The 11130-nt window shown below is 39.1% G+C and overlaps 1 protein-coding gene across 9 annotated transcripts in view; it reads left to right on the top strand.

Annotated features, from left to right (window-relative positions):
- Positions 1-5658: 5658 nt before the first annotated feature.
- Positions 5659-11130, top strand: part of LOC105457474 (serine/threonine-protein kinase mig-15) — a 37868-nt gene continuing 32396 nt past the window's right edge. For all 9 annotated transcript variants that reach the window (XM_011702157.1, XM_011702173.1, XM_011702190.1 and 6 more), the window contains exons 1-2: positions 5659-6997; positions 8770-8835. In XM_011702157.1, the coding sequence (XP_011700459.1) occupies positions 6932-6997; positions 8770-8835 (132 nt within the window). In that variant the 5' untranslated portion in view covers positions 5659-6931. The remainder of the gene's footprint in view (positions 6998-8769; positions 8836-11130) is intronic.

The following is an 11130-nucleotide window of genomic DNA, read 5'->3' on the forward strand; positions in this document are numbered from 1 at the left end:
CCTTTGCTAACTTTTAAATTTCTTGATTCCGTGTCACTCATTATAAATTTAGTCTCCCTTATGGATAACCATTTATCGAAAAAGTGAAACAATTTTTCGGACAATCCATATTGCTTAAATGCTCCTTTAGTATGGTCAAGTCCACGTTATCGTAAGCCGCCGTTACGTCTAAAAAAGCCGCCAGAGAATAGCTATTCTCTTGTATCCCTATATACGGATATCCGCCAATAGTGTATCCAAATTGTCCAAACATGATTTTTCTTTCCTAAATCCATTTTGTGTAACATGTATTTTCTTTTTGTGTTCCGCCCACAAATTAACTGTTCGTTAACCATTCTTTTCATTATTTTACCTACGCAGGATGACAATAAAATCGGCCTTATTTTTTCTTTCCCTACCTTATCTATGAATAGTATTTGGTAACTTTTCCACTGTTTTGGGATAGCACCTCCTTCCCATACTACATTCATAATTTTTAACAAAACTAATTTTGCATTATACGGCATGGTTTTGATCATTTTATAATCCACCCCGTCTTTACCAAGAGCGGAGTCCTTCCTAGCCATTCTTAATGCTCTATCCATTTCTTCATATGTAAATATTCTATTTAATTCTGTCCACCTGTCTATTATATCTTGATCCTTACCTAATGTAACTTCTTTGGACGGTACCCATGGAGAGGCTAATTCCTCTATTGTTTTTAAAATTTCCAACCTCCTATCTTTTGTCTGCCACGTGTTCCACTCTATTTTTTCTTCACCCTTTTAAAAGTGCGCATTACTCCCCATACATATTTGAGACTTACGAATCTATTTATGCTATGACAGAAATCTTTAAAAGATTCCCTTTTCTTTTGCCTAACTATTTTTCTCATAACCGCTCTAAGTCTTTTATATTCTATAAAATCACTATTTAGTTGAGTTTGCTTCCATTTTAATATAATTGACATTTTCTTTTTTTTAGAATTTCTTTGCATTCTGTGTCCCACATCTAACGGGCTGTCCCTTTTTATCAGTATCATTACTACCTGTGATATTACTATTCACCTTTTCTTTTGTTTTTTTCCTATTGGATGATTTGCCAAGCCCCGCAACTAATATTTCCATAAATTTATCGTATTTCGCCTGCAAGTTCCCTATCTATTTCCAAAAAGAGTTCTTTGTTATCCAGCACTTCTTTTGCTTTCTTACTATATGCTTCCCAATTTGTTTTTTTTTTCGTACTTATTCTATTAGATTTTTTCTTATAACTAGAGCTACTTACTTCTAATTTTAAATCAATTGGATAATAATCCGAGTCCCAAATATCCTATCTTTGTTTATAATTTATAATGTCTAACATTTTGTTATTCGCAAAAATTAAATCTAAATTAGACGCTCTTTGATATATATAATTTTGTCTAGACATTGTGTTCACATTTATACATATGAAGCCTTTGTTATGCATACTTTCTAATATATTTTCTCTATTGTTGTCAATATCCACACAAATCCATGCCGTATGATATATGCGCATTGAAATTGCCCAAAATTATCGTTTCCTTCATTGAACAATTAAAATCAAATAAATCATACCACCACTCCTTGCGTTTAATTCCATTGGGCTTTCTATAAACCGCGACTAAATTAAACACGATTGCAATTACGTATGCAAATCCCCAATGTTTTAATGTTAGGCGATCTCGTATGCCGGTTCCTAATAATATCAAAATCTATATTGTCCCTTATAATTATCGCAATCTCTCCGCTACTATTTAAGATCTCAGTTTTATACGTCTTATAGCCTGAAAAATATAAATTTTTTTATTGACCTAATTTAGTCTCCGTTACTACTGCAATATTGTACTGTTGTAAATGTAATTCAAATTCGATTTTTTTGTTTGTAATCCCTCTAGCATTCCATAATAATATATCCATTCTAGTTTTGAAATATTTTGCTACCGTAAATTAAAAATAGTTTTAGGTTTCAGCTTCCTGATCTCTTGAATTTCTTTCTTGCCAGTACCTTTGTTTTACCCCGTTCGCAATTTCCTTCGCCCTCCTGGCCCTAACTCTTCAATAATTTTCCTTTGTTCCCGTATCTATACTTATATTGGAGTTTTTTCCGTCTACCTCTTCTTCCTCTGACGAAACGACTTCTTTCTGAAGCAGAGAACTAATCAGTTGTTTAAGCCCTAATGACTCTCTTATCAACGCTTTTTCTTTTAACAAATGGTGTCTAAGCTGATTAATCATCTTCTCCTCTTGCTCTGAATCATTTATCGAATTAGAGAAAGCTTGTTCTATGGTTTCTACTCTCCTATATTTACCGGCGACCTATAATCAGCATGAACCATGGTTCTACGTTATCATAGAGTAAGTTTTACCTGCGTGTGTCTGGATGTATCCGTTTCTTTTGTGGCGATATTACTATTGTATTCCTTATTGTTGTTATTGTCGTTTTTGGCAACCTTGGCAAATGATGATGTTTTCCTAACAGCACCATCCACTCTAGGCCAAGCCGATGGATTTTGAAACCTGTCATATTGATGCTGACGAATATTATTATCAGTGCCAAACAAAATGCGCTCTGCCTCATAAAAAGTAACACTATTATAAGCCATAATTATTTTAATTTCCTTATTATTATTAAAAATGGGGCAATTCTTTGCCACAGAGATATGATCCCCGTCGCAGTTTCTACATCTTGGGTTCTTTACAAACTCGCCGTGAAATTTATCTCCGCAACGCCTGCAAAGTTGATCGCTCCTACATATAGCCTTTATATGGCCGAATCTAAAACAATTATAACATTGCTTTATAGGTTCAACAAATGGCCTTACCTTTAATTTGTATTTGATATGACTAAATATCGTAATGTGGTCACGTATTTTATCCCCCTTCATAGTAATAATCAAACTATTAATTTTCTTTTCCTCGAGCTTTTTTGCATTTCTGTCCCAGATCTTCCTGTACATTTTCTCGATTTTTAGAGTACCGGATTTGTTTTGAATTTCTTCCCATAATTCTTGAATACTATATGGCCAGTCCGATATAACACCCTTACACGTAAGTGTCTTTTTTTCTATCCGTGTCTCTACTATTTTACTCTTCTCCGCAATTTCTAAGAATTTATTCGCCTCGTTATAACAATCGAACGTGATATTAGCCTGATTAAATCTCGTCGTTTGAATATCTTTTTGGTATGTAAGATTCGCGAGAATTGTTACTGTATAAAACACAATTTTATTCAATACGGTCATACAGTAATTTTCACAATGCTTAGTACTCGCGTGTTAACAGATGTATAGGTTTATAATTGACTCGACAAACTGCCGCTGCAGTCGGAGGGTCCTCTATTTATACTCAAAATTTTTAGGGCGTATCATCGCATTATCATATCTGAAAGGGACTTTGGTCTTTCCTTTAGTTTCAAAAAACATATCTTAAAATATCCTAAAACGCCCATAGATATCGCTATCGAATAAAGGAAATATTTCTAATGCTTATCCTAAAAGAACGGAAACACCCATTTTATTATCAAGTGGAAGGACAATGGTTACAGGTAATTACAACTATCGCTCTTATTAACCCACGTAAGTATCTTTAAAAAGTTCTTCTTTTTGTTGGATGTAACCGCAGCCCTATTCAACCTAACTACGATCCTGCAGTTACCTACGTGTTATCGCCTATACCTATTTCTGTCGCTTCCCAACACTGAGTCGGCGCTCTCTCTATTTATAAATTTGCTATAAGTCTACCGCCAATATTAAAAAACGCACGGTTTTTTGCCCTAATTATTTGCCGCACATTTTCACTTTTTTCCTTTCCCTTGTCATTACACTCCTCTACTTGTACAGCCGTTACATTTTCAATTTGTGCCTGTCCTGTCTCCTTGAATTGACTTGTCTTTGTTACGTCCGCACCAGTTAGTCCTTTGTCCGCCACTATGGTCGAGACCATCTTTTTCAGTTTCCTTGTGAAATGCTCTTAGCCGTTCCCTCTTGTCTTCTTTTCTCGTGTGCTATATCCTCCGTTTTTAGTTTTTTAATGGTTTTCTCGCCCATATTTTTTTGTACCCCATTATCCTCCACTAAGTGATCATCTTCCATTCCATCGCTTTCTAAACTATCACCCTCTACCTCCATATCTTCGATTTTTCTTTTAAGTTCTTCATCTTCTATGTTCGCTAACGACCTCATTTCAAACGATTGTTGATTGTACATAGCCTTCACCATGTCCTCTTATATCTATTTCGTTATCCATGCTTTCATCTTCATCGTCTTCTATTCTCTCACCGGACAATTCGTTCCCCCCTCCGAATGGAGGGACTTAAAAAAAAATCAATAGTGGATAAGCCCACTAATTGGTATCCCTTCCTTCTACCCTCCTTATACTCCTCACCGATCAATTCTACCGCGTATAAATCGCACTCTAATAATTCGCTTACGCGTTCACTCTCTCTGTCACGTCCGTACGCCACCGTGGTCGGCACGCCTTATGGAATAATTAAGCGTTTTAAGAGGTTATGTGAAAACACACGTTACAGGTAGATATATAGATGTAATTGCTAATATAAATTGTCTGCACATATGTATGTACGTTCCTATCGTCTTACATTTCATTGGATCCAACCCAAAACAAAAGTTGCGTGCAGTTACTTCCGTCCGCTTATTCAGAACCATATACTCCCTCCAGTTCTTCCTGTTTCTTTTTACCATCGACGAGATACTTTTAAAGACCGACAACCTTACGGAAGTTAGCATGGCTGTTTAGTAATTGTTAAAATTCAAGCAATTAGTCAATAATATAATATTAATTTAATGATTTATTATTAGATCAATGTTTTTTAGTACATGTACATTGTAATTCATCTGTATTATATCTAATTGCTAATAGTTAATTTTATTTAAAATTGCATTTTTATAATTACCATACATTTGATTATCCAGAGAGATGGTAAAACAGTTGGAAAAAATGTAATTTTGCGGCAATTATTCAATATTTTATAGCATTAAAAGTATTCATACTTATTTATAAAGCATTATATATAATAAAAATCATGATCTTAATAATGTATTATTCAAATAAATTGGAAATTTATGTCAAAAGTCTATAACATCGACACTCTGCAATTACCTCTGGGCCCGCCGCGGCCGGGCCCTTTGGCTGGCACGAAAATTTGTCCAGAGCTGACGGTCTTTAACAGTATATCTCATCGGTGTTTTTACTCAATGCGGTGTAAACTGGTCGGTAAAACCAAGGTATAGAGGAGCCAGCTAAGAATGCGTGAGCACATAAAAAGAGACAGAAAACGAGTCGCCCATCTGCATCCTTGTTCAATTGCGCATGCGAGAAAAAGATAAAAGATGGATGTACCCTTCGCTCTTCCATTTTCTTTCTCTTTCTATCAGCTCACGGTTCCAGTCAAAGGCGCCGCCAGGTCTCCCCTACTCTATGTATATAAACTCTTTGGGTAAAACAAATGACTTTAGGATCTTCTTGGAGCCGATAGAATAGTTGGTGATTGTACCGATTGAATCTCAGTATCTTCTCCCTATTGATAGATGTCGCGACGATACGCGTTATTTATCGAAATTACCGACTGTGCGCGCGTGCGTGCGCTTGAATAAGGGTGGCGGCGTAACATGTAGTATATGTATATGTATGCAACATGTAGTCAGTCAACGCGTGCATCTCGAGTGTTATTACGACCGATCACGGTGCTCCATCGCCATGTTGGCTTAACCCAGGCGGCAGGCGCTTGACGTCAGCGGGCGCGTTAGCGGTGTGTGCAATCGTGCGAACAACAAGGACCGAAGACGGACGGACGGAGAGAGACAACGCGCTCGAGTGCGCAAACTCGAAAGAAAGAAAGAGAGAGAGAGAGAGAGAGAGAGAAGAAAGGCGTGCGCGATCGGCGACCGACGGTGCACGACGGTGTACGGCGGTGCAGTTGTCGACGGACGTGAAAGACGCAGGATTGTGGTATGTTGGCTCGCCTCGGCTCCGAATTCTCCCGCATCCGTATGACGATATACTTAATATCAGTGTGATTCAGTGGCGCTAGGCGCTTCGCGTCTTCTCTACTGGTAGAGGCGAGTGTGAGAAGAGAGAAAGAGAAGAGAAAAGAGGGAGAAAGAGAGAGTGAGAGAGAGAGAACGCGCTATATCGAACTCGGCGCACCCTTCGCGTTGCGTCGCGTGCGAGAAAAAAAGTCGAGAGAGAGAAAGAGAGATAGCGAGAGAACGAAACGCGATGGAGGTGCGACGCTGTCCGGTTTGACCGCTAGACGGCCTCCTCCAGCGTATCCTCGCACTCGGCACTCCACGGCTCGCGACAGGCTCCTCCGGTTATTCAGTGCGTTCCGCGCGCGCCATGTGCCGCACCGTCGCCGCTCCGCGTGCATCTCCACTCAGCGAAAGATCATCGTCGCGCGTATCGCCGCGGTTCGATAAGCGCTCCTCTGCGTAGCCGTGCGTTGTCGGCTCGGCCAGGACCCTCCCCTCTCTCCTCCACCTCCTCCCAAGCTATGCGCTGCGCTCGTCAGTGCTCCTCGATGCTGCTCCGCGTGTCCCCGTAGTGCTGGTGCGACGAGTGAATCGTGAACTTCTGGCATCGTCGTTCACGCTCTTTCCTTTCTCCGCCCTTGTATTTTCGTTCGGCTCGCGAGCGGCGAGCCGTGGGCGAAGGTAGTGCGAGGAAAGAAGGGAAGAGAAAGAGGGAAGAAGAAAGAGAAAGGAGGTGTAGTCTCGAAGGAGAGAAAAGACGGCAAGTGCGACAAGTCACGAGAGTGCTAGACGAGCGGAATCGACTCGAACGGGGTTCTCGGAGTAATCGGTGAGCTCCAGCGAGCGAGCGAGCGAGCGAGCGAGAGAAAGAGAGAGAGAGAGAGAGAGAGTGAGAGCAAGAGACACACAAAACGGGAGGGAGCGCGAGTGGCGAGTATCAAGATGGCGCATAATTTGGCACCGAGCGTCAACTGCTCGCTCGACGACATTGACCTGAACGCCCTGAAGGTACGTATAGATATGAGAATTATTTCGTCGCGCGTCGTTTCCTTCGTCCGCGCTTCTCCTCTCATTCGCGTGAGGCGAGGAGTGTCGCGTCACCGACGATACCCGCGCGTCGTCCGCTCCGCTCGCGGCGGCCGTTTTCCGGACCCGCCTGGTGTCACGCGCGTGTCTCGTCGTACCATTGGTGATTAACCTCGCGAGAACCGCGACGACGATGAGAGGAGGAGGAGGAGAGGAAATACCGAGTTCGCCTTGAGTTCTTCCTTCTCCGCTCCCTTTCGTCCGCTCGTTCGATCGTTGCGACTTTCCGAGATGATGCGTAACGTTAGAGAAAACTCGTCTGATGCACTCGTCTCTCGCATGCAACACCCGTTGACAGTCCCGGTGTTGGCGGAGTCGTTCATTTGAACTGAATCGGACCGATCTATCCAATTCCGCAACCCAGCAAACACAGATTATAACTGCAATGTTGCAGTAACATTGTAACATTCTAGCTGTATTGCAGAAATATTACAATGTTGCTGCAATATTGTAGTTATAATCTGTGTTTGCTGTACGTCGACGTACCGTGAAACGCGCGATCGACGATTCTCTCTCCCTCCCGCGTGGACTCTTTCGTCGCGCGTTACAAGAAGAATCGAAGTCTCGCCGTGCGAAACCGCGGCACGCGTCCAAAACGTTATCCGGCAATCGTGTTTCCACTCTCCGGCAACGCTGTTGACAGTCCGACAGACGTCACGCGAGATTGGAGACCTCACCGCGAGCGTAGACTTTTTTTTTTTACGTCTATATCCCCCTGTATTCACCGTTTTGAAAAAAAGTCCGAGTACGCGGGAGATAATCGATCCCCCGAATATGTCCATTGTTATCATTAGGAATGCAGAGGGAAAACTGGAACGGATGGCGAATTAAAGAAAGCCGAAGCGCAATTCGAAAGAGGAAAGAAAGATCAGACGGATGTTTGCGCTGAAAATGCATCAGTTACGGTTTTACGTGTAAACATCGAAATACCTTCGTTCGTCTACCGCTCGCGATCGCCGCGCTCTGTTTCTTGTATTTTTCTACAACTGTGCGATCTAGCGTCGCGATTCAGCCTTTAAGATGGCTGACCGTCATATTTTGCTGTCGGATTTTTGTCGCCGGGTCGCACGGTGTGGTCTTGTTTCACGTCAAATTTTTTTGTAAGAAACACGAGTATCTCATATTTCTGTCTGGGCGTTTTTAACACTTTTACTTGAGGCAAATCGAATTGTATTCAATCGTCAAAAGATAAACCGCGTGGTCCACGTGATAATAGGTTTGTTATCTTAACAGGTTTGCAGCCGCTTTTTCTTTTTATCTTTTTTTTTCTTTTTAATTGTTTTCAATTATGTACTTGTTTCATTTCAAGCGCAGACAGAATAGCAGAGCGGTTAACAAAAAAATCAATCTAATATAATCGGAAGCTCGTACCGTTTTCTATTTATATGTATTTAATATCGATCCGTGGTTACTCTCGTTCGAGGCAAAAGCGTCAAAATGTGTGCTTTATTTTCTTCAATTCGCCAAATAATCTTTTAAATTATCTCTTTTCCTCCTTACTCCGATTTTATTTTATTTTTATGCGTTCTAGCTCTTTTCCTCGGAGAGTTCAGGAAATTTTCAATCGCTCTCTCGCGGACATTATTTTAATTAGAGAAATTGACGTCACGACATTCACAAACCGACATTGTTCCTCTTTAATGACCAAAGGGATCGTTTTCGTCGGGAGGATTAATCGGTCGTTTGTGTTTCAGGAGCCTGCTGGGATCTTCGAGCTGATAGAAGTGGTCGGCAATGGAACGTATGGCCAAGTTTACAAAGTGAGTACTCAAACTGCAATTTGCATCAAGTTTCGTTGTGATTTCTGTGCGAACAGTTCTGTGTGTGCGATATTTTCAATATTATTTCTCATATATTCTCATGTACTCATTATCGTATAATGTAAAATGATTCCTTCCTTTTTATTACGTATATAACGTAACTAACATTTACTGGCCTGACTGGCTAGATGCGCGATTCGTCAATTATCGATTTCACAGTGGCGTGACGACCTTTTCTGTGATATTTTAAATTAACGAGTACGCGTCAAAACGACGGAAAATAAAGAAAATGTCCACGACACGTGCGAAAAAGTTTACTGCGTAACTGACGTTTCCTGCGCACGTTTAAAAGTTATTTTTGATATAACGTTAAAATTCGTCGAATAGGTTTGACGTTTTTTCTGAATAATACATATTTAATAATAACGTACACTTGCTTGTTTAACGATAACAATGTCGAGAATAATCGCTTTCAATAAACTTTCTAAAATCTCTCGAAGTTATCGAAAACGTCTAGAGCAAACAAATGAAAAACTACAGCGATTAGAGTTGCATGATAATTTCTTACAAACGTTTCTTATTAAGAATGTTTGGGCTGCATCGAAGAAGAATATATCAACTAAAAAAATGAAAAAGCGTTATGGAAAAATTGATCACAAATTTTATACGTATAACATTTGCTTGTTTAATGATAACAATGTCAAGAATAATCGCTCTCAATAAACTTTTTAAAATTCCTCGCTGTTATCGAAAACGTCTAGAGCAAACAAATAAAAAACTACAGCAATTAAAGTTGCATGATAATTTCTTACAAAGCTTCTTATTAAGAATGTTTAGGCTGTATCTCGAAAAAGAATATCAACTTAAAAAATGAAAAAATATTACGAAAAAATTAATCAAAAATTTTATTCGTACATTTGCTTGTTTAATGATGATAATTTCGAGAATAATCGCTCTCAATAAACTTTCTAAAATCTCTCGAAGTTATTGAAAACGTCTAGAGCAAACAAATGAAAAACTACAGCGATTAGAGTTGCATGATAATTTCTTACAAACGTTTCTTATTAAGAACATTTGGACTGCATCTCAAAGAAGAATATCAATTTAAAAAATGAAAAAACGTTATAAAAAAATTGATTAAAAATTTTATGAAAAATTTTGATCCTGAATTTGATCGTGAATTCTCTGAAGCCAACTGCAAAACAATGAATAATTTGGCTTATAATAGCTCATGCAGCGCAACGACTATATTTTGCTGAAATTTTAGGTAAATAACTTTTAAACGCGAGTAAGTGAATCCAAATGAATGTTTGCACGAATATTTGGAGTTTTATTATATGTAAAAAATTTGATTTAATTTGTAATGTTACTTTCTTATCAAATTTGCAAATAAGCACAAAACATGCAGGTTTTATATAAGAACCAGTGCAAACAATCAAATAGTTTTTAACTAGACAACACAGACGCGCATTTTGCGCGCGCCATTTGGCTTTTTATCTCTTTTTTTTTTACTACTTATTGTACTTGCTTAATTACTCGCTTAAATGCATCCAATTAATATTACAATGTTACTATTATACTGGTAACTAATTGATAGATACTGTTAAAATATGCGATGACAGTCGCTCAAAAAGTAAGCGCAGCGACAGAGCTAATCGGCATTGTGGAAAGAGGCAATTTATTCGAATATCGATTTAATGTATCTTTTAAATGTGGATTTAATATACCTTTTAGATATTGATAGTAGAATTGTGCTCAAATTTTATTCAGACATAATAATGGAACAATCAATGGAATTTTTATATTTTTAGTACGGCTTTGAAATGTAACATACCTACATATGTATGTTCTCAATACAGAATCGGGTAAAATAATTGTATTCGTAAGCGATGCTTGGTCGCAATACTTTTTATCGTTGCGTCACCTCAATAGATAGATAACTTTATTGATCCTCTCTTTATTTTGTTTATTTATAACTCATGGTGTTACAAGAACTTCCGTTTACATAAATGTCGCAATACAAAATGAAACGAGGTATATGTATCAATCGTATTATACAGATTGTACAGAATGTCGTCTCTCGATAGATGCTGCTTTAATATTCCATCAGAACTGTATTTCACGTGTAGGTCTTGCGTCTAATTTTCGTGTGCACTTCAGTTATCGTGCTTCCCGTTAGTAATCCATAACTCTTATCTGTCAGGACTTATCCTATATATATTCGCACCACAACGTCTACGTTTCCCGTTTAGGCTCGCGTTATCGCGAGTCTCATATCCGACCTCCCTCCCCCCC

The sequence above is a fragment of the Wasmannia auropunctata genome, unplaced genomic scaffold (genome assembly GCF_000956235.1).
Source record: "Wasmannia auropunctata unplaced genomic scaffold, wasmannia.A_1.0 LD336103.1, whole genome shotgun sequence".
NCBI lineage: Eukaryota > Metazoa > Arthropoda > Insecta > Hymenoptera > Formicidae > Wasmannia > Wasmannia auropunctata.